This window comes from Cryptomeria japonica, chromosome 8, assembly GCF_030272615.1.
Source record: "Cryptomeria japonica chromosome 8, Sugi_1.0, whole genome shotgun sequence".
Classification (NCBI taxonomy): domain Eukaryota; kingdom Viridiplantae; phylum Streptophyta; class Pinopsida; order Cupressales; family Cupressaceae; genus Cryptomeria; species Cryptomeria japonica.
The window spans coordinates 300,717,400-300,741,759 of NC_081412.1; the positions used below are offsets into that span (position 1 = coordinate 300,717,400).

Genomic DNA, 24,360 nt, shown 5'->3' on the forward strand with positions numbered 1-24,360 from the left:
TCCTTAATTTGATATCAATTTTTTCTTCAATAAATTTATGCTTACATAGATCTTTCTATATCTCTACTCTCCATGCTATTTCTCTGTCCACCCTCCCTCTTTGCTCCTCTCTCTTCTCTATATATATCTCTCTCCCTCTCTTCCACTCCCTCTCTTCCACTCCCTATGTATTAATCTCTTTCTCTTCCCATATCTCTCTCTCCCTCTTTCTATCTCCATCTTTCCATCTTATTTTTCTATATCTACTCTATGTTTGTTCGTCTCTATATTTATCTCTATATCCTTCACTTCTTACCCCTCTCTCTCTCTCTCTCTCTATATATATATATATATTTCTATCTCACTCTACTCTATTTCTCTCTATCTCTCCCTATCTACCTCCCCATCTCTCTATTTTTATCTCTCTCTATACCTCTCTCAATCTATTTCTATTCCTCTTCCTCTATCTGTCTACTCTATTTCTCCCCATCTTTGTCCATCTTTATCTCTCCCTCCAACTCCAATGCACACCAAGGTGTGATTGCTAGTTATATTGATTCATAAATGTTACATACGAATATTTTTTTAAAATTTAATTCAATAACAAAAATAATAATAATAATAATAATAATAATAATAAATCGGCAATGGTAATAAAATAGATTTATCTTTAACTAATTTTCTGACCATTAGTAATATAAATTATCTGAGTAATATTAATTTTCTCACAATTTAGCTGATAATATAAATTATCCCTTGTGTATAGAAATCCGTGTGAATCAGCTATGAATTGCCTAAAGAAATGACCTTTTACCCACAAGAGAAAATTGAAAAAACGATCCTGAATAAATTCTTCTCGCTTCAAATCACCTCAATCATCTCCCCAAGCTTCATTCGATTTCTTTTCGATTATAGAGACTACTTTCTTTACACATTTCAAAATTTCAAAGATTTTTAGCTTCTGCCATGACAGCTGCAGCAGTAGGAGACGCAGTTTTCCGAAGCATCAAGGCGGCCAATTCAGGTCTTTCCTCCACTTCTCAAATATCTCACATTTTATTCTAATTCCACTTCAAGTCTGTTGAGGTGATTATTATTTTTACATTATTGGATTTGGGTGTCTTTCTTTGTGGCTTTCTACTTTTGGATGCAGTGTCCGATGAGCAGATTTCCATGTAAGCCTTAAACTTTTGATTCTTTGTATTTCTAAACATTTAATTTCAGGGTTCATAAGACTGTCATTTCTTTTTATTTTGAATTTACGGAGGGATTGTCTAAGTGTATAGAGTTTCTGATGATTCGCATAATTCCTGAGAAAAAAAAGTGAAATTGTTCTAATAGAATTTCAGAAAAGGGTTAGTGGAAAGGGTTTTTAGAAGTTAGGAAAGATTATAAAAGGATATTTTCCATGCTTTAGCCGTCTGATAGAAGCTTGCCTCCTGGTTAAGCTAAAATAATTATCAGATGGTAATTTTCATTTTTATTCTGTCTTTTGTTTGCTACATCTCGTGCTTAAGATTTTAAACGCTGGTTATACTTGAATGCACCCCATGCTTATCACACTTGAATGGATCGTTTGTTTGGCACATTCTAACCTTGCCACTTATCTTCCGGGATGCGGGCTTTGTGAATCGCCTTCATGAGATGCAGGGAACTTGAACCTGGGTGCATTCAATTACCATTACACTATACACTTTTGTATTACAATAAACCTCATGTTTTTTTACAACACAGGGTCCCGATTTAGCATTAAAGGCTTGTCATAATCATCAAACACTGATGGGAATTAGACAAAAGATTCCCTTTCGTAGCTCGCAACATAAACAATCCCGTAATGATTAGATTTGAAACCCCAAATCTTATGATTTAGAAAGGCGTCAAGTCCTGTTTATAACATCAAACACTGGCAGGAACCATTATCACTTTAGAGGAGTTTGAAAAACAGCTGCCTGAAATAGACGTAAAATGGGATTAGGTCTTTTCTTTGGCTTAGGAAATATTTCTTGAAGGTAGCAACCCAGCCTAGGGCTATATATTTTGTCAACTTCCTCAGGAACCTGACCGGGGTGGTTAGTCCAGAGTTACAAGACTTGCTGAGACTCACCTAGACTCGGCAAGTCCCAAAGTGAGTCACCCTCGGTGAGTCTGGGAGACTGGGCAGTTGAGTACTTGTTAGACTCGCTAAACTTGCTGAGTCTAGGCGAGTCCTGACCAAAATTGAAAAAGCCAAAAAAAAAACACATTAATAAAGCAATTCACTTAAACTTTAATGTTTTATGATTGTGGCCTACACCCTAAAAGCAATTTCATTTGATTTTCAAGATAGAGGAGAATGAAAAAAGAGAGTTTTGAGCCAAAATTTGATTGCATTGAAGGGAAACCAGCAAGGAGATTGAGCAAAAGTCGGTGGTTGAATCATATTTGAACAGGTTTCTAGCTACTTTTGGTGCATGTAGAGGAGTCTACAAAGGATTGGGAAGAGCTCACCATTGATTTGGAGCAAGATTTAAGAGGTAAGTTATTATTTTTAAAGTTTTTTTGTTTTTTTAAACAAAAATTCCATTTCACTTTTACATTTCTTTTCTCTATTTTGTTTTAGTGGACCAAAGAACAAACCCTAGGTGTGTTTAATTTTTTTGTTGAACAAATCTTAGTTGTTTTTGTAAAAAAAAAATGTAGTTTCATAGTTGCAAATTATAAACCATAAATCTTGATTTTTTCCTATTTATATGTTATTGCAGCATTTTTGAGATTTATAAATTGTCCCAAACCTCGGTTAAAAGGGACCTCTTGTTGGAAACATGTTATTATTACCCCTGGGCAAAAGAGAGGAGAGGTAACTTGTTTTCATTGCAAAACAAATTTTCAAGGGGGATGCATTAACACATTAAAATATTATCTTGAACATATACCATGCCGAAATGCTAATTCATGCCCACATGTGCATGTTGAGGTTATGTATGAAGTGCAAGTCCAATTAGAAATCTTTGAGCAACAAAAAGAACTAAAAAAGAGGCAAAGAGAGATGGCAGCCATTGGTGGAACTGAAGATTCTTCTTCCATTGCTCCATTTCATTTTTCTTCGGTTAATGGTGGTTGTAGTGTTAGCATGGGGCCTAGAGTTTGTGCATCTAGGTTAGATTCATATATTTTGCCACACACCGCTCCAAGTTCCCAATTGTCAATTGAGAGCACGGGTTGGAACAAAGATAAACATGATGTAGCTAAAAGTGCAATTGGAGACGTTTGGTTCTGTTGCAACATTCCATTCCATGCAGATAGGTAATTCTATTTTTTAATTTGTTTTAAAATATATAGCTTGATTGTTTCTCTTGAATTTTCATATTTAGAGCTATGTTGAATTCAAATTTAAACTCTCCGTTTTACAATACTTATTTAATTTAATTTAATTGTGTTAGGTCTCCTTATTGGCAAAACATGGTTGATGCCTTTATTGTTTGCGACACAGAGTTCAAAGCCCCAAATGATGAGGAGATAAAAGGCTCCATTTTGTCACCAAAGGTGGTTGATATGAAAGCCCCAATAGAGTAGTGGTGAGAGATATGGGGGATGACAGGTTGCACCATCATGATTGATGGTTGGGTAGATAGAAGAAATAGAATGTTGCTAAATTTTCTTGTTTCTTTCTTAGGTGATTGTCCTACTTAAAATGCATTAATTTAGTGATTAAATTTTTTAGTTTATGCTTTATTGAATCATTGATTTTGTTTCTTTCTCAGGTGGCATAGTATTCATCGAATTTATTGATGCTTCAGGAAACCCCAAAAATGTTGAATTCCTTTGCGAAGGTTTGGAAGGAGTCTTGGCTAAGGTGGGTGAGGAGAATGTGGTGCAAGTGGTTATTGATAATGTAGCAAATTATGTTGCTGTAGGTAGACTATTAATGGATAGGCACCCATCATTGTTTTGGACTCCACATGTTTGCTCATTGCCTTGACCTCATATTCGAGGATCTTATCAAGATTCCATGGATCAAAGCATGTGAGGAAATAGCAAAAAATATTTGTAAATTCATATACAATTACAAATGGGTTTTCAACCTAATGAGGCAATTCATAGGGCATAAGGAGTTGGCTCGTCCTAGAATAACTCGGTTTGCAACCAATTTTATCACATTACAATCCTTGCTTCAAGTAAAGGGAGCTTTGAAGCGCTGCTAGCTAGTGAGGAGTGGACTTCCGTAAGGAAGTTAAGTAGCGAAACAACTTCCTACACTAACCTTGAGAGGAGGGTAATGCAAAAACTTTTACAAATCTTTACAACAATTACAAAAACTTAATAGAAATGATCATAAATAGTATGCATACCACAACACAATGATTTACGTGGGGAAAACCCTTGCGGGAGAAAAACCCCACACTCAAAAGCCGCTCACTATATTATTCAAAAATCAATAACAAACTACAATATACTTGTAGAGCAATCTTTTCACAAGATTATCACCAATCAGAGATTCAAAGGTAACTCAGTAGCTATAAGACTCTTACACAACCTCCATCTCACGCACCTCATATATAAGAGATACAATACATGAAACTGTCAAACGGTATTATAAAACCATGGGCTAAAATCATCCAATAAAGTGGCACCCATCTTATCTTCAATCCTAGATGTCCTATAAAACACACATAAACATGTGTACCTCCCTTTTATGGCTCATTTATGTATCCAATGCGTTTTTAAATTTCCTATTTCAAGAGACCCAACTTGAGGAGGCCATAACTTTTGAACTAGGTGTCCTATTGATGAATTGTTTGAAGCGCTAGAAAGCTCACGACGTGCTCTATCAAGCTACATCCGGCTATGCCGATTTTGGACACTTTCGGGCCATTTTTGGAGCCTCTAAAGCCCTCAAAATTGACTCCAAAACTTTTGTTCACAACTTTCAAAAACTAGAACTTTAACATCTTAAAAGCTAGACATGATCTTGCAACTCCATTTTCCTAATTTTCCTAATGACTTCCTCATCATATGCTAAGATTAATGTAGGAGTTGATGTGGCAAATTTGATTTTTGATGATCAAGGCTTTTGGGTACCGATTGTAGGGATCATACAGGTAAATCTTGTTAGGATTCCCACAGATACTGAGAGGGGGGGGGGTGAATCAGTATCTAACCGGTGAATAGAATTTCTTAACTTAAAACATGTAGAACATATTATAACAGTGTACCGGTATGCAAGAAATAAAGCAATAAATAGAATTAAAAGCATCCACATGAAAAGCACACCATGACACAAGGATTAACGAGGAAACCCGGTGTGGGAAAAATCCCGGTGGGATTTGTGACCCACAATATTCACTTACTGGCCAATAAGAGAATATTACTGCTACAAGAGGGCCCTGCACATGCAGGAAGACCAACTACCTAGAGCTCACTGCTCAAACACAAAATGGGAAGTCCAACTGACTTACAATGATGGATTATACAAATCCAATATCTTGTACTGCTCTACAATATAATGCCAGATCCAGTACCGGTTTCTGCTTTGTTCTTTACATAAAACCTTAACCTATATTTCGCATAATAGGTCTGCCTAATATCTTTTCTTATCACTTCTTCCGCTTACAAAATGTCTACAATGATCTCTCTTATATATAAGAGTCATTTTACAACTTGCCAAGTCGGCTTACAAAGATTTTACAATAATAAACAAAATATAATATATCAAAAATCCTGTCGGCCTCTATGCCGGTATACTTCCTTTCTTTGCCAGTGCCGGTGGTCTGAGTGCCGGTGTAGAGTTTGATCTTGCTAGTGCCGATGTAGCATAATGCCTTGCCGGTGCCATAGGATTGTAAGGTTGCCATCAATGACAAAACCTTCAATCACCTACAATGTCTCATTGGAGTGTGCATATGCCAACAATCTCCCCCTTTGGCATTGATGGCAACACTCATGAGAAAATTCAAAAGTGTATCCAAAATTGTAATCCAAAATTGTAATCCAAAAATGTTTCCAAAAATATATTACCAAAAATATAAGAACTCCCCCTGAGCAGAGAAGTCTTTTGCCGGTTATTTTCTCATACTACTACTCCCCCTTTGGCATCAATGACAAAGGTTGTCAAGGTGTCAATAGAGTTGTAGTCTCAACCTTGTAACTGGGTGGTTACAATTTGAAAAAGCTCTGCCAAAATCAAGTTTATACTCTCCATAAACTTCTTGCTGTCTCTGTTCTTTTAACTGTACCGGTGAGGTGCTGCATATGCTCTGCCGATGTTTTCTATCCCTGTACTAGTGCCTCAGATATTTCCTTCTGTAATGATGCTAGATATTCCAATCTTGGACTCAGTTTTAGTCTCAAATTCTTTGCCTTATTTACTATTCTCTCCTTTTCTCTTCCTAGCTTAAGTAACTCTTCCTCAAAAGTTGTTATCTTTTGCTCAAAAACTGATAATGTATCAGGTGAGTTAACAAAATTATCAGCAAGTTTATTGATTTCATCCTGTACCTTGCTCATCTTCTTATCTATGTCTACTGTCAAAAAGTTTGTCTTGCAAGTATCTTTGTACAGAGTTTTAAATTCTGTCAATAAGTTACACAGTTCCGGTAGAAGTACATGTCAAAATCTCTAGTACACTTCTTTATTTGATCTTCAAAGAATTTTTGCTTTTCAATTTCTACCTTGTCCTTCAATGTCTCTTCCTTTATTTTCTCAATAGTCACTGTGTTCTTAGTGATGTATTTACACAAAGTATCAAGTTGTCCTAAAGAATCCTTATTGTCTATGTTACAGTTAGGAGCTATTACCTTCAAAATTGGGATTGTGTCATCTATAGCTTTATAAGCCTGTGAACTACAATCTGTTATCCTTTTGATTGAGTCCAAAAGTACTTCAGTTACATTAGTTGATTTGTGGCCTGCTGAGGAGGAACCAACATTCTGAATTCTGCCGGTGGAGGAAGTAACCAAGCTTGTTGTGACCTCTGGTAGGTCAGTCTGTGTTTGCATTTCCTTAAGAAATGGTTTGTGTACATCTCCTGTTGCCGGTTGTATTGTTTCCACATGACTTTGTTCCTGTACCTGTTCCTGTTCCGGACCCTTTTGCTCTTCTTGTTTCTCTGTTTGTTGTTCTGTGTTATCATCTGCCGGTCTCTCTTGTGTTTGATCAGTTTGCTCAGTTACCGGTGGCTCACTAGCCATGTCTGTCATACCAGTTGTATCTTTATCTACCACAATGTTGATCTTTTGTGTATCAACATCTACTGTGTATAGTACCTCGGGATTAGGATTTGTATCCTTTATGTTCATACTCTCATCTGCCAGTTGATCTTCAGTAGTTTTTGCCGGTGATGTAATTTGAGGCGGTGGGGATAATTTATCTTTAACTTTGATGCTCGGAGGTCCACCAACCTTTCCTTTACCCTTGTCTCTTTCCTTCTGATATACCTTTATAGGTTTGGGGTTCCTGTACTCTTCCTGTTTTTCTTTTTCAACTAGGAATATATCCCATGCATTTTCTGTTTCTTCAGTTACTTCATTAACTCTTCCAACCATTAAAGCAATATGCCGGTGTGCAGTAGAGAATACTGACGGGTTGGCTTCAACAATTAAATCATCTATCTCCTTAGGTGAGTTTACTGGATAAACAACTAGTAACTTTTCAATTTTAATTTTCTTATCAAGCTCTATAACAGCTTGTCTTCTTGCTTCCAGTCTTTTGAACAGTTCATCTGGTACTTCATCTATCACTTCCATCAAAAATTTCTTATACATGTCCATGTGCAAAATAACACTGTTTTCCACTTGTTCTTTTTCATTTGCTGTCAAAGTGTCATAGACCTTTCCTATGTTTTTGAGTTTCCCTTCCTCTGTAATTTCATTTAGCAATATGTCAAGAGGGGCCAAGTTTTGTTTTGTTCTCTTCTTCTTCTTTGGTGTCAACTTTTTCTTTGGTGTTGTCTTTCTAACTGGAGACCTTATTGCTTGCTGTTTTTGTCTAGTTCTCCTAGGTGAGGGTGTGGTTGCCAGTGAAGGATCTCTTTTCCTTACAACTCTTTTGAAAGTTGCAGGCATGTCACTCTCCGAAGAAGTGCCTACCGGTGATAGGTGAGTTTCAGGCTGTGGGGTTGCTAACTCATCCTCAGTGATACCGGTTTGTTTCAGTATATCTTCTTTAATAGCCTTTGCCTGTCTAGAACCTCTTCTCACAACTGCCTCAATCTTTTTCACTCTCTTTTTAGATTGTATTTGATTTTCTATGGTTTCAGCACTACCAAATACTTCTTCCTTTGGTTCATTTGGAGCTTCAAGAAGTGCTTTAGCATAAGTCTCAATTATATGATCATCAGTCTCATAACCCATCTCTGTTACCCAGATTGTTCTAGGGACGACTGCTTCCATCCATATCTCATCCTTTTTGACTACAAAACATATATCATCCTTGTACTTGTCAACAATCTTCTTTGATAATCTGAGTCTCTTCTTCATTTTGGCCTTAAGTGCTTGAAAATAATCATGAATGTTCTTTTCCTTGTCTTCACCCATGTTATTCAATAGTTCTGTTAACTGTTTTCCTACCGGTATATCAAAACCAAGTGCTTTATAGCCTATACCGGGAACCTGTTTGGTTATGTGTAGCATCAAGCATACAAGCAGATTACCAAACCTAAAAGTTCCTTTCTTATCTTTCTTTATCTTGCCTAAGTTGTCAATTAACTCATCTTTTAACCATTCACATATGTCAATTTTCACATTGTCTGTAACCATATCATAAGCACTCTTAATGCACAAACTTGAAACTGAGTTGAGTCTATTTGCATGAGTAGCTTTATACCCTAAAATCATGCTAACAAATCTCACATTTATATCTGTTACATCATTTACCCTCAAGGACCTTCTGTCAGATGTTGCACCAGTTAAGTTCATAACTAGGTTATTGGAGACCTTTTTAGTCTTTTACCGGTGGATGGTAACCCTGTGACAGCTTTCACAACTTCCTTGGTAATTTTGTGAATTGCATCTAACCAAAGAAATTCACCATGTACCTTGCTTAAGACTATCCTAATCACATCCTTGGGAAATTCAGGAATGCAGAGGATTTCAGTAAATCCTAAGGTTTCAATGATTTTATGTTCCGGTTTTACATTTCCGAAATTATCACATATGATAGATTTATACATTGTTTTGATCTTTTCATCTCCTAATTCCTCTATGTTGCAGTGAATGTAAATTCTGGGGTCTTCAGCATAAACAACTCCTTCTGGAATTTGAGAAAAAGCACCTACAGTGTCATCTTTCTTTGCTACCTCGAGAACTAGTTGAAACACGGGCCTAGGGCATTTTATAACCTCGACTACAGTAGGGTTTGCTATATATTCAAGTGCAGAGGTGGATGCCATGATGATAAATACCTTTTTCTGCCTTTGGATGGATTGATTGCTTGAAGTGCTTCGCCTCTTTGCTCGAAATCCCTTAGCTCTGCAAATGTCGTGCTCTTCGAATGTTTGAAATCTCGGTGAAGTGAAATGGAGTCAAAACCACAAATTTATAATGTTTATTTGCCATCTACCACATTTAATGCATGCCGGTTAAGTAGTCACTTAACATTTGTCTGCCGATAATGAAGTAATTTCCAACTTCTCATCTCTAACTGAGGGAATAATAACACATGTGTCATTAGATTGCCAAACCCTCAAGGAAACTTTCTTCAATTTGATGAAGAACTTCCTGTCGGTGGAGCACTACTCTGTCCTGCCGGTGGAGTAATACTCGGTTCTGCCGGTAGAGTGTTGATTGGTTCTACCGGTGGAGGAGTATTCCCAACATTTAGATCAGCTTTTCTAATCCATTGTTTTGAGAATTCTTGTTTTACCTCTTCAACTTTTTCTTTCCCTTTCAAGCTAGAACTTTTGTTATCTGTCGGTGATCCTTTACTTCTACAGAATTTTGCAATATGCCCAATCTTGTTACATGCATAACAAGTCACATTATTCTTCTGAATAGCTTTCCCATAACCTATGCCGGTTTGTGTTCTACATTGATTAGATAGGTGTCCAAATCTTCCACAAACATAACAACTCACATTCATTCTGCAATTTTCAGAGTTGTGACCAACTTTGTTGCATTTTGAACATTGACCGGTGGGTGTGTTGATGTTCTGATAATTTTTAGATCTACATTCACTTGCTCTATGACCATACTTATTACAGTTAAAGCATTTTCCATTGAATTTATAAGTATTAGGTTGCCTTACTGGTTTGCTATGATCTTGTGTGTTTGCAGTACCGGAGCTTTCACCAACTTCAAAGCCAATTCCAGAAGTGTCACCCTTAGGTTTTTGATTCTTCAACAAGGTGCCAAGTTCCTCTGAGCTTTTCTTGAATTTTTCTTTATGTTGATTTGCAGTATCCAGTTTTCTTTCTAAGACTTCTTTCTGCCTCATCAGTTCATTGGAGTCATTCTGAGTGTGCATCAGATCTGTCTTCAATAAATCATTTTCATAGCTAAGTCTTGTGTTCTCATTTGCCGCATCACTTAGTCTTTTGGTCAATTCTTCTTCATTCTTTTTCCTATCCTCAATTTCTTTACAGAATCTCATAGTCATATCCTGCATATCATTCTTTGTTGTCATGTTCTCTTGTTTCAGCTTGCTTATCTGATCATTAAGTGATTCCTTTTTATCATTCTCATTTTGCATCTTTTCACAAAGTTTTCTTCTCTTATTTCTTGCAATAGTAAGATTCTCTTGAAGTGCCTGAATGATATCTTGAGCTGCCTTTAGATCATCTTCTAATTTGATATTTTTCAATTTTTCTGTATCATAGTTTGAGAGAGCTCCTTCAAGTTGTTTCATCAGATTTTCCATATCTACCGGTGTCAAGATCTTCCTCAAGCTGTTAGGCTTCTAAAAATAGAGGACCAGGCTCTGATACCAATTGTTAGGATTCCCACAGATACTGAGAGGGGGGGGTGAATCAGTATCTAACCGGTGAATAGAATTTCTTAACTTAAAACATGTAGAACATATTATAACAGTGTACCGGTATGCAAGAAATAAAACAATAAACAGAATTAAAAGCATCCACATGAAAAGCACACCATGACACAAGGATTTAACGAGGAAACCCGGTGTGGGAAAAACCTCAGTGGGATTTTTGACCCACAATATTCACTTACTGGCCAATAAGAGAATAATACTGCTACAAGAGGGGCCTGCACATGCAGGAAGGCCAACTGCCTAGAGCTCACTACTCAAACACAAAATGGGAAGTCTCACCGACTTACAATGATGGATTATACAAATCCAATATCTTGTACTGCTTTACAATAGCATCTATAATGCCAGATCCAGTACCGGTTTCTGCTCTGTTCTTTACATAAAACCTTAACCTATATTTCGCATAATAGGTCTGCCTAATATCTTTTCTTATCACTTCTTCTTTCGCTTACAAAATGTCTATAATGATCTCTCTTATATATAAGAGTCATTTTACAACTTGCCAAGTCTTCTTACAAAGGTTTTACAATAATAAACAAAATATAATATATCAAAAATCCTGTCGGCCTCTGTGCTGGTATACTTCCTTTCTCTGCCGGTGCCGGTGGTCTGAGTGCCGGTGTAGAGTCTGATCTTGCTAGTGCCGGTGTAGTGTAATGCCTTGCCGGTGCCATAGGATTGTAAGGTTGCCATCAATGACAAAACCTTCAATCACCTACAATGTCTCATTGGAGTGTGCATATGCCAACAAATCTAATTCTATATTATATTTTTTTTTTCATATTTTCCTTTCATTTGCTTATTTTTGTTTACACTTATGTTGATTTTGTTTTACAATAATTGTAGTTCATAGAGCCTTTAGTGGTTCTCCTACGAGTTGCTAATGGAGAGAAGCTTGCAATGTGCTACATATATGAGGGCATGAATAGGGCCATGGAGGCTATTAGATCCATTTATGCAGGAGTTGAGGATAAATATCGCCCCATTTGGGAAATTATTGATAGACAATGGTATCTCCAACTTCACAAGCCCCTACATGTTGCTGCTTATTTCCTCAATCCAACATTCCAATTTCGCTTTGAATTCAAGGCGAATGTGGGGATTATGATTGGGCTCTACGCAGTCATAGAATGGATGATGCCTGATTCTAGTGTTTAAGCACAAATAGTCATGGAGATTGTTATCTTTACACTTACACAAGGAGAGCTTTATGCACAAGATATTTGCAAGACAATTCAGTTGACATTGCAGTTAGGTAAAAATCTATTAAAGGCATAATTTTAGTTTAAAGATTAAAACTTTATTCTTTTTATATTATTATTAAATATTGAAACTTAAAGTTGGATAATGCAATTGATGTTTTTCTTTTTCTCATCTCAGATGCATGGTGGGAAAGATTTGGTGCTAAGGTATCAAACCTTCAAAGGATTGTAGTTCGAGTATTGAGCCAACCATGTAGTGCTTTGAGATGTGAGTGTAATTGGAGTATGTTTGAGCACATACACTCCAAGAAGTGCAATAGATTGTCAGTGCAAAGGTTGAATGATTTAGTCGATGTTCATTACAACCTCCACCTCCGCGATAAACAAATTTTGGGTATTGACTTAGCACCCATTACACTAGAGGAGGTTGATCAACAATTTGATTGGATCACTAAGGTTGAGGATCCTATCTTTAGCGATGAGAACTTCAATTGGGCTGACCAAGTGGATAGAGAGGCAGAGGCAGTAGCCATGGCAAAAGAGGAGGATAGAGCACGAGTAGACATCTTGGATGTTGGTGTGGGTGTCACTAATTCACTGAGAGATATCATGATTGCATCGTCATCTAGGACCTATCATAGACGCTTACGCAAGAGGTCTAAGTGATGCAGGCTCCTTTGAGCCATAAACTTCTAGATTTTGTTTTGATAGTTGTTTGGAGCTAATGATGCCATAGATTTCATATTTCATGAGTTTTGTATACATTTGATAATATTTAAATATCTAAATGTGTTATTTCCTCCAGCTAAAATTTGCATTTGTACTTATGAGATTGATTTATATTTGTGTATGTGATCAAAGTAGCTTCTATTTAATGAGATTATTGTATTAAAGGTTTATTTTTTAAAGGGTGCATGAGACAAGTTTTAAATCCTTAAAAATTTCTGAATTTTTTGGGTTTTCCTGCCAAGTCTGCATTGAGTTTGGGTGCCGAGTCAAAATTCAGCTTGCTGAGTGCGAGTCTTGTAACGCTAGGTCAGATGTACTCCATATGTGGGCCATTGATGCAGAGGCTAAAATATCCTTTGCTAATTATTTTTTAAGAAAACAAGGAATTCGTATTTGAAGAATTTAATGCAAAGTTATCACACAATTTTACTGGAAATACTAAGACTTCTCTCTAGGATTTTTAACTAAACTTATATATAGTATTTTAATCTCAAAGATTGAACCTTTACATGCCACCTATCATTTTAAATTACCAAACACAGACTCTGAGACTTACGAAAAAGAGTATTTAATTATATATGTTCGCCCAGACAGAGTTGCTGTTGTAGACAGTCAAGAATTTCAATGTTGAGCACACAGATAATGCGTAATAAAGAGATCGCAGCACCTAGAAGATTTCAAACCCTGGCGACTTATTCCATAACTTTAAATTTACAGTTGTAACAGAGTTGTTTCTGCTTGCGCTCGTTCGATTATCTGCTATTGAAGTTGATAATTGCTGCCGTACTGCTCATTGTTATCAGACTGAGGAATAGGTTTTCTGGGTCTATGGAATAGATGCCAAAATCGCTGTAACTCTCCTTATTTCTCACAATGCCAATCTTATATCACTGAATCGTAGCCTTTCTTGCTTGATTTTCCCACTGATATATGCCTCCACTGGGCTGGGGTTTTGTCCAGACTAGACAATACAGGGGTTCCGTCTTGTAATTCGAATTTGCAGAGCTTCACGAGACCTTGTTAAGATAAAAATAAGTAATCAATGAATAATCCTCAACCCTAATCGATCCTTTTATAAAAACTCTAGCCAAGAAAAGCAGTCGATGTCTCTAGAGGCTTCTTACTTGCCGACTTAGAAGAATAATTACAACTTCATTAAATATTAAATAACCCCCCTTGATGAATTCGCCTAGGAGACATAACTTATGACTTAAGATGGCCCCTTGATTAGTCATAACGAATAATTGGAGGGGACATTATAGTAGCAAGGCCACCACTACGGCAAAAGCCTAGATTGGTGGTGAATGGCACCCAATGGTGTTAAGTGTGGGGTTTTCCGTCCAACCAGAGTGCCAGCGTGGGCCAGCCCCCTTGTGGACACGTGGCTGCCTCATCGTGGGTGGGTCCCAGCCCTAGGTACATGCCCAACAAGAATCCGCACCACCGCAACATTTAGGTTGGGACATCACAGCCCACCATGCTTCGCGGGGCTCGACCTTGAGACCTCGACTTTGATACCAAGCAAGGCCACCACTACGCCAAAAGCCTAGACTGGTGGTGAATGGCGCCCAGTGGCGTTAAGAGTGGGGTTTTCCGTCCCACCAGAGTGCCAGCACAGGCCAACCCCCTCGTGTACACGTGGCTGCCCGATCGTGGGTGGGTCCTTGCCCTGGGTACATGTCCAGTAGGAATCCGCAACACCGCAGCCATAGTTGGACTACTCGCCGAGTTTTTGGCGAGTTTTAAAAAACTCAAGTATTTTTTCCCTGGCAATTTTTTACGACTTTAACTTGCCAGAAAAACTCGTCGAGTTTTTCACAAAAACTTGGTGAGTTTCTAGAAAAAACTCGTCTGCATTAAAAAAAAGGCCCAAACATGTCAAAAAATTATCTATTTTTTTTTCAAGTCAGTCTCATTCTCTTCATCAGAATATATACATGAAATATAACATTTATTTCATGTATATATTGGCAGGATGTTTGAGAGTGGTTTCAGATCTCTAGGAGTTATAATGCAGATTTTAGGTTTTAGAAGATGTTTTAAATTTTCAGATAGTCAAATTTGAGTAATTAGTAGGCTCCTATCAGCATTCTCTCGCTCTCTCTATCTCACTCACTTTATTTGCCCCGAATTTTAGACCTATCTATCTCCCTATCACTCTTCTGCTATCCCCCTCTCTACCACTCTCCATCTCACTCTCTCCTCTCCTCCAAAATCTAGATCTATCTCTCTACCACTCTCTTTCTCACCCTCAAACACCTGCGAGGGGTGCTACCCTCAACCTAATTTTATTTTGCAGATGCTTGGTGGCAAAGTTGGGGTGGAAATACCCCAAATCTCAAAAAAATTGCCCCCTCTTATGTTAGCCTTGTAGTTCATTCAGTTGTGAGCGCAATTGGAGCTTGTTGAAGGCCATCCACACGAAGAAGAAGAGCAAGCTAGCTAAAAAACGCCTCAATGACCTTGTCTTTGTGCAATATAATCTTTGGTTGCGCATAAAGAAGGTAGAGGAAGCACCAGTTGGTCCAATTGATTTGGATGATATAGATCCTTGCAGTGATTGGACATCGCAGGAGTAGCCTCCATTGTTTACAAAATATGACATCAATGATTTGGAGAGGCAGGCTACGGAGGAGGAGGGGGGTGGATTTGGTTTCACACTAGATGACATTGAGGAGGATGAGGAGTCATTGCCAGTGCCAGGTGCAGCTAGAGGCAGAGCTACATTCAAGATGGAGGACGAGCCACAACTTGAGCTAGACATTTTGAGTGAGGAGGCATAGTCACACCTAGTGCAGACTTCTAGGACTAGACCCTCTAGTTCTACCTCTCCCCTAGTTTTTACGATGTATTTACTTTTAGTTATTAATGCAGGAGCATCCTCGGTTCTTGACAATCTTGCATCAACCAAAAACATTTCCTTTCCAGTTTGTTTTTTGTTTTGCAGTTTCATCATTTCTTTCTGCATTTTCTTGCATTGGCTCACCGGATCTTGCGGAGTTGGATTTTTCTTGAGGACATGATCATCTTCCTTATTCCTAAACTGCGGAGCATTTGGATCATTTTCCGGCAAGCTATCGATTCTGGATTCCGAGACTGTTTTCTGGCTTAGGACATTGGAACCGCTTGGACCAATATTGGCGGATCTTGCGAATCCTTTCCGTAGCTTGCAGGGCCCCAGTTCGTCGATTCCAATGTTCCTTGGTGTGTGGCCGACCTTCCCTTTGATCTGCGCTTCATCCTTTGGATTTTCCGGAGGAATCTCTTTGGTGGAGGCCGACTTGTAGGTTTTACACGTTTGATCTTGTTCTTCAGCATTTGATCCCTTTTGGGCCGACCGGATCTCCCTGGATCATATAAATCATAGTTGAACTACTCGCGACTCGGCTCGACTCGCCAAGCCCCTGAGAAAACTCGGGAAAAACTCGGAAAAACTCGGCGAAAAACTCGGCAACGTAAAAACACGCTTAATTTTAATAAAAAATGCATTTTTTTTGCAAAATTTAATGAGAAGATGCATCCAATGAGTCAATAAATGATAACACAAAAGAAACAAGCTGATTCTAGATATATTTAAATGCAAAGTGTCTACAAAATCGCATCCTCATGAGAAATGCTGATGGCTGGAAGCAAAATAGTAAATAGTTTTTGTAAAACCAAAAGTAAATACAACTTCCTCTTCCCAGCTCTAGCTAAAACTACTTTCAAACTTTCATCATATTTGAAATTTCATCATTCATACTCATAGTTTCAAACTTTCATCATTCATACTCATAGTTTCAAACTTTCAACTCTAAAATGTATAATACCAGGATTTCTTCAATGCTAATTATGTTGTTATATGGAGCCTAATCAAACTCGGAGGTTAAATTTTCCCTACTTCCATCAACACAATTTCCCCCTATATTTTTTGACGGGGGTTTGGGGGCAGGGCCCCAAGTTGGGGTCAAGGGGCGTCGCCGAAGGATCCTGAAATTTGACTAAGTCTGGAAAATTGAAGAATCCTCCAAAAACTAGATTTTGCATTATAACTCCTGGAGGTCCGAAACCACTCTCAAACATCCTGACAGTATATATGGAATATGTTTAGGGTTTCTTCTTTCTTATACTTAAATGTTATATTCCATATATGAATCCTGACGGATAGACCAAAAAACTCGGCGATTACTTGAGGGCATAGTGGGCTCTCAGCGTGGCCCTTCCAAGTGAGTTTCCCCCTTCTCAGCCCAAAACCATATAGAAAAACAAATAATGCATGTATTTTTGGCCATTTTCTGCTGTTATGCTAACCTAGGCGAGTTTTTCTTTAAAACTCGACGAGTTTTTGACAAAAACTCGCCAAAAACTCGACGAGTTTTTGGCAAAAACTCGGCGAGTTTTCCTGGCGAGTAGAAGTCATTACTACTCGCCAGGTCCAAAAACTCGGCGAGTTTTTGTCACTCGCCGAGTTTTCGGCGAGTGTGCCATCTATGATATAAATCATTGTAATTGAGCATTAGAATTTAATTTCAGGAAAGTTAGAAGATAGATCTTAAGAATTAGAGGTCCGGAGTTAACCGATTCTGTAATTGAGCAGGTATGTAGCAGGCTAGTGAGCCGAATCTTGTATCCCGGATATTGCGGGTTATTTGTAAAAAGTTTTCATAATCTAATTCATTCAGTTTTGCATTGCCTCCATCATATCCTCTTGTTTCCATTGTATTTACTCTTGCTGCCCGGTTAGGAAGGACCTCAACCGGTTCGGATTGATCTCTTTGAGGTCCTTCCTAACCGGTGATTGCACCAATTATACAAAAACTATTTACTATTTTGCTTCGAGCGATCAACATTCCTCATGAGGATGCGATTTTGTACCCACTTGGCGTTTAAATATATCTAGACTCAGCTTGTTTCTTTTGTCTTCTCATTTATTGACTCATTGGATGCGTCTTCTCATTGAATTTTGCAAAAAAAATGCATTTCTAATTAAATTTAAGCAATTTTTTAAGTTATCGAGTTTTTTGCCGAGTTTTTGGTTTTGGCAAGTAGTTCAACTATGACCGCAGCATTTAGGTTGGACATCACAAAGGCATGGGTTTGATTAAGATGGTCTTATCAACTTGTAGGGGCTTCTACAACACAACATTAGGACTACTCATTTGGACGCATCTACTAGTCTCCACCATGGGCCACTTAAAGGCTTGAGTTTTTACATATAGATCGTCGACAGGGGAATGGCTTGACCAAGGCTTACCCTATGTCTTGAGAAACAATGTGGCATTCTCATTTGTTGACATACAACACCAAATTCCTAATCTTTATGACTGCACTGTTTTGACTTGATAAGTGTGAGGTTTTGTTGTGACCATTTCACACATCGCCCCATTAAAATGGGGACCCCCTCTTTTTGCTCGTTTTTGCTTGCCTTTCTCTCTGCTTTTTAGGGTTTTGGGTTAGTGTGTCAGTCGTCTGGACTAGGGTCAGGCCTTAGGGTTCCCGTTTTAGTGTTTTCAGGCCAGGGTCCAGTTAATCTTGAGAGCTATTGAGCTTCCTCCCGTAGGATGCAATTTTGAATATGGTGAACTCGTCAGGTGGTCAAGTGAGTTGGTCTAGGTTCAGTCGGAATTTTGATGCAGAGTCCAATTTTTGCCCAAGTGTTGATGATGAGTTATGGAATCTTGTATGATTGAATGATTTTGACCAAATTTTGGAATTTTGATGATTGATCCCGGGTATTGGAAATGACCTAACTTTGCCTGGTGAAGTGATTAAACCCTTGAAATCGTGATATTTTGGCCTGTGGAAGACAAATCGCTCCTGTCCCTCACTGAAGGACCGGAGCTTGTTTCTCAAAATTTTATTGTCCTTGCAGGATCAAGATGATTTTCGGATTGGAAGAGATAAAGGGAGGCATGTTCTTTCCGTTGAATATAATTTGAAGAATTTTGCGAACATGGAAATGTGCCAGGAGCAAAAATCGCTCCTGTCCCTCACTGAAGGACCGGAGCTTAAAATCCAACATTGCCTTGTCCTTGCAAGATTTCAACAATTTCGTGATTTGAGGAGAACCAAGGAAGTACATCCTGGCAGTTGAATATAACTTGGAAATGTCATCATGAGGAAAATTAGACTTAGAAGCAAAATCGCTCCTGTCCCTCAGTCAGGGACCAGGGCGAAATTTGATGATAGCTCCCGTCCCTCTCCCATGGACCAGAGCGAAATTCCTTATAGGGCTAAATTTGGGCGAAGATCAAGTGAAGATTAAGTTTGAAGCAAGCAAAGAAGGTGTAACGGACCCATTGAAGACAAATTGAAGATTGCAAGACACCGAAGCGAGGCCCATATTTGCCTAGGCGCTCCTGTCCCTCAGTCAGGGACCAGAGCGATTTCTTCCTTAGATCAAATTCGCAACAAGATAAAACGAATGCCATGCCAAGGATAAGTGAAAGGGGGCACAACGAATCCGTTGAAGATAAATTTGGAAGTTAGCAAAGCACGATTGAGCCTACAAGTGTAAATTCGCTCCTGTCCCTCAGCTAGGGACCAGGGCGAAATATTAGTTATGTGGCTTTTTCTCCAAGTTTTAAATCACTCCAAGTCAGGGTACAAGGAAGCAATGATGTCTGGATCGCCTCGACAAAGAATGAAGTTACAAAGATCGCCAAAGATGAAGGATTTGCACTATATGCCCAAGTTCGCTCCTGTCCCTCTCCAAGGGACCAGAGCGAAATGTTTAAATGTGTCCAAATTTAAGTTGCCACTCACATTTCAAGTGTTCGAAAGGGAGTAAAGAACATCATTTTGCGCCTCAAAGACAATTGCAAGTCAATATGATGAAGGATTTACACGATATGCCCAAAGTTCGCTCCTGTCCCTCAGTCAGGGACCAGAGCGAAATCTCTATGGGGGTTCAAGTTTCGAATGTTAATCACATTTCATACGTTCACAAAGGATCAAAGGACATTGTTTTACATTGTGAAGGCAATTAAGAGTTGATAGGAACAAGGATGAGCCCAAGACAACAAGGATCGCTCCTGTCCTTCAGGCAAGGACCAGGGCGATATTCACCACACTAGCCAGTTCTTTCAAAAATCACGTCAAGGCAAGGACGTACAAGGTTGCACAAGGGCAAAAGTGTTCTTGAGAAGGTGATATGCGAGAAATCAAACGTCAAAAAGTGATCAACTTGAGCAAGGAGACAAAATCGCTCCTGTCCTTCAGTCAAGGACCAGAGCGATATTAATTAAATCAATCATTCGTCCCAAAAGATCATGTCAAGCAAGGGTACACAAGATCGAATACGTCATTTCAAAGGTCATGAACGAGAAGTTAAGGTTAAGAGATGACGAGTTTTGGCTAGAACACAAGGATCGCTCCTGTCCCTCACCAAGGGACCAGGGCGAAAATCATTCAAACATCAAATGTGCCTTGTAAAAGACAAGTAAATTATGCGTGCTATGAAGGGATAACGTTGTTACTTGCCTCGTGATGAAGATTGGTGATCGAAGAAACAAGGATCAAGGAGAAACACAAAGTTCGCTCCTGTCCCTCACCAAGGGACCAGGGCGATATTGACCTTAAGAGGCATTTATCCACAAAGTTGAATCAATCAAGCTCAAGAAACCCAACGAAGGTACTAGTTTGCAAGTGGAGAAGGTAGTTTTGAACGCAAAAGGACGTGAAAATCAAGAGCAAAATGAAGTTCGCTCCTGTCCCTCTCCCAGGGACCAGAGCGATATGGTTTGTATTTTTCATCTCCCAAATTTTGGCGCTAATGACATTTTTCAAATTATATTAAATGCTAAGATCGATGAAAATTGAAATATTTAATTAAAATTGGCATTTAAAATTGTGCATGAACATTTAATTAATTATTTTTTGCCTTTAAAAAATCGAATTAATTAATTGCAAGGGCATTAAATGAATTAATTATTATTTTAAATAAAAATTAAAGTGGGGTGAGCGTTTAAATTTCAAATCTTATATTTTACAAAGTCGGCCCTTGGTTTTTATTTAAAAAATTGTTTTAAATTACCTTATTTTGCAAAGTCGGCCTAGAGGTGAATAAGGGGGTGAGCGCCTATAAAGGGGAGGTGAATTATTTCATTTTCAAATCATCATTCGAACCTTCATTTGCATGCGATTTGGAGAAGACAAGGAAGTGCGAAATTATCATTAGAAAGGAGTGCGAAGTTTGGTTGGAGTTGAGCGAACTTGCCGTCAAGACATTGAAGACCCCCCAAAGGTGGCGAAGTTGCTAAGGAGGACGTTCGTTTGAAGGGAATCACGTTGAAATCTTCCAAACTCCGATTTTTGCCTAGACAAATCTCCTTATTTTGCATTTTAGAGTTAGCTCTCAAGTAAGGTATGGCGATGTGATTCCTTGTCTTGAATTTTGAATTTTGATCGTCATAGCCTTAAATTTTGAATTTTGAAATTTTGAATTTCAGTAGCTTAATCGTTTTTAGGAAATGATAACTCAAAGACTTATCATGAAGTTTCCTAAATTCAATCTCTAATCTAATCTATGTTTTACATTGCAAAATCTATTACTTATTGTGAAATGTTGTGTAGGTGTTACAATGGCGACCCCGAAGGCGGGAGCATCCACCAGTCGTCCAGCTCTTATGAAGGAAGATCAAAAGACCGAAGAACTGGAGACCAAGATCGTGTCTAAGTGGAGCAACATTGGAGATACCAACTTGGGCAACTTCAGTACGAAGAAGTTTCGAGAGGTCCCTTATATTGGCAAGCCATCACCTGTCGCCAGGAGGATAATTGAAAGTGGCATCATTAAGGCGGCCGGCTTCCCTCCAGCAGTCCAGTGCCATGAGTTGATGATCGAGTGTGCTCGCCATTATGATCCTCAGTCCAGAACGATCGTGTCCAAGGAAGGAGACACTTTTGCTTATCTTTCAGAGGAGGCTATAAGTGAAGCTTTTCACTTACCAGAACATAAAGATATGATTTATAAAAGCTTAGAAGGAGCCAGGTCCATGTACGAAGATGATCCAGATGCTTGCCTAAGCATCATCAACAAGAATTGGTTACTTAAGAGTCGTCCTCGCCTGAGCAAGATCCCGAACACACCACATAGGATCGATTTCCAGGAGGAGTATAGAGATTTGATAACAATGCTCAGCCGAGTCACAGGAGCCCCTCAAGCCTTCTATTTCGAGAAGTGGATGTTCTACTTCATCCAAGTGATAGTTCAGGGAAAAGGAACAATTCATTGGGCTAGAATGATTAGCCATTGCTTGGACGTACAGTTAAGGAGACTGAAGGCTACCAAGTCTTTCCACATGAGTTCATACGTCATATATGCCTTAATCAGGAGCTTTGAATATGCAGGACTACCTCACAGAGGAGTGATTGGAAGAGGACCCGGTGAGGTCAGAGTTTGTGATTCCTATGTCCACTTGCATCATCCACCAGGAAGTAACTACAAGTTAGTTAATGATACCTTCACGATGAACATCACTAGGACGTTGCAAGGTGGGATTCACAATAGGCTATCACAGGATGCACAAGAACTAGTAAAGAGGTACGGTGCTTGGTTTATCCAATTTCCGAAATTTACTTATATCAGAGTTCATGGATGTCCTTCACCTCCATACATGTTGCCGAGATATCCGACAGACAGAATAGTGTTACTTGAAGTAACTAGACAGTTGGCAGCTTATGCGAATGCATTCAGACACAGACATGGAAATGGAGTTCCTGTACCTATCATATTAGGAAATTCAGTTGAGGTATGTCCTAATGCTTTAGCCATGGATGACGCAGAGAAGGAGTTAGCTTTGTATTCATTTTCATTCTTTGCCTTGAGAGAAAGCTTTGATCCACATGGATATATAGAGGAGAAAGTCGGTAGGAAATTTAAGCATGAGTTTCAAATAGAAGATTTTATGATGAATCTCTTAGATGATCTTGAAGTGAAAAGGAAAATGCATTCCAGATTACCTTTGGATTTCATCAGGAAATGCAAGATTTACAGAGTGGCCGACCAAGCTCAGGACAGTGGCAGACATCTCCAATCATCCTATGATCGAGATAGCAAAACAGTGAGGTTAGATTGGAATGAGCCCGAGGTTGTGGATCTAGATGCCTTGATGGCTCCAGTCTTGTCTTGTACTCGCAGATGGGTTGATGTGCAGCATCAAAAGTTGAGAGAGCAGGGCATAGCTATGACTTTCACTTTGGAGGAGAGACCAGTTGAAGGTGGGGCAAGTGTAAGCGAAGGTAATCCTAATCCCAGAAATACAAGTGAAGGCAACCTTCGAAGCGCAAGTGAAGGTAATCTCCATCCTAGAGGCTCGAAGAGGAAAGAAAGACCTGAGAAAAGGGAATCCTCCAAGAAGAAGCAAGAGGCCAACCGAGATCGTTCATCCGGCACATCTTCTCGACAGGAGAAGAGGACATCTGAGATAGAGGAATCCATGGAATCAATGGTACAAAATGATAAAGAAGTACAGGCACCTCGAAGGTCTCTAGGTGGATCTCTCCAAGATAATGAGTTGCATGAAGATAGGGAAGATAACGAAGTGACATCTCCTCCCAGAAAAGAAGAAATGCTTAAGGAGATTCAGGGTAAAGAGACAAGATCTGCCATCCCAGATTGGTTAAAGGAAAGATTAACGAAGGTGATTGTAATCGAGGACGAGGACAATGTGATTGATTTGGAGAGCCTTGTTGGACATTCCCAGGAAGTGACAGAGAAGAGAAAAGTTACCAAGATGTCCAAGATGATTAGAGATGAGACTGGATCCAGAATATTGCAGATAGCTACCCCGGCCGTGGACAAGTATGAAGGTGAGATCCTTGCAGAAGAATATGATGTAGAGACATTTGAGCTTGGTCCACTCACAGCCGAGCAGACACTAGATGATGCCACCGATTCATTTGAGGCATTGAAAGATAAGCTTAGGGAAGAAATGGAGAAAAATAGAAAGCTTGAGAGAGAGGTCGTTGCATGGAGAACATACTTCAGCCATCTCAATCAACCTTTGGGACGTCAGGATCCAGCAAGATCACCTGTACAGGCACTTCCCCTTCAATCAATTAGTGAGGCAGAGAGATTCAGGAGTATGGTCCAGCTTATGAGCACTTGGATTGACAAATCCCATACGGTTGCTATTGAATTTGCAACAAGGATGATGCAGACCATTCACCGAGCTATTCAGGTTCTTGAGATCATCCACAACTTGATGATAACAGTGGCCGCTTTTGCTCATACCAAAGATGTTATCATTCCTGTCTTGCAAGTAATCAGACAAACGTCAAGGAAGGTCCTAGCACAGGAAAAGATCATGGATGGAGGACCTCACAGTTTACTTCAGTGGTCAACCTTACTCCAGATGAAGGAAGTTCTCTTCGAGGACATCAGTACTAGGTGCAATCATGTTGAGGAGGTTATCCACCCGATCCAGGACAGAGTATTTGAGGTACTGCGTACCATTCTTGGCAGGAGGATCGAAGTTGAGACAGATGTGGATTTGCAGGAATTGGA

General features: G+C 39.0%; 1 protein-coding gene across 6 annotated transcripts in view; it reads left to right on the plus strand.

Moving 5' to 3' along the window:
- The first annotated feature begins 727 nt into the window (after positions 1–727).
- The window catches only part of LOC131060550 (uncharacterized), a 34,148-nt gene continuing 10,515 nt past the window's right edge, over positions 728–24,360 (plus strand). Inside the window, exons 1-4 of one of the 6 annotated variants that reach the window (XM_059209668.1) lie at positions 728–1,003; positions 1,133–1,154; positions 2,409–2,492; positions 2,721–2,815. In XM_059209668.1, the coding sequence (XP_059065651.1) occupies positions 2,781–2,815 (35 nt within the window). In that variant the 5' untranslated portion in view covers positions 728–1,003; positions 1,133–1,154; positions 2,409–2,492; positions 2,721–2,780. The other 5 variants (XM_059209667.1, XM_059209666.1, XM_057993801.2 and 2 more) reach the window with 5 other exon arrangements.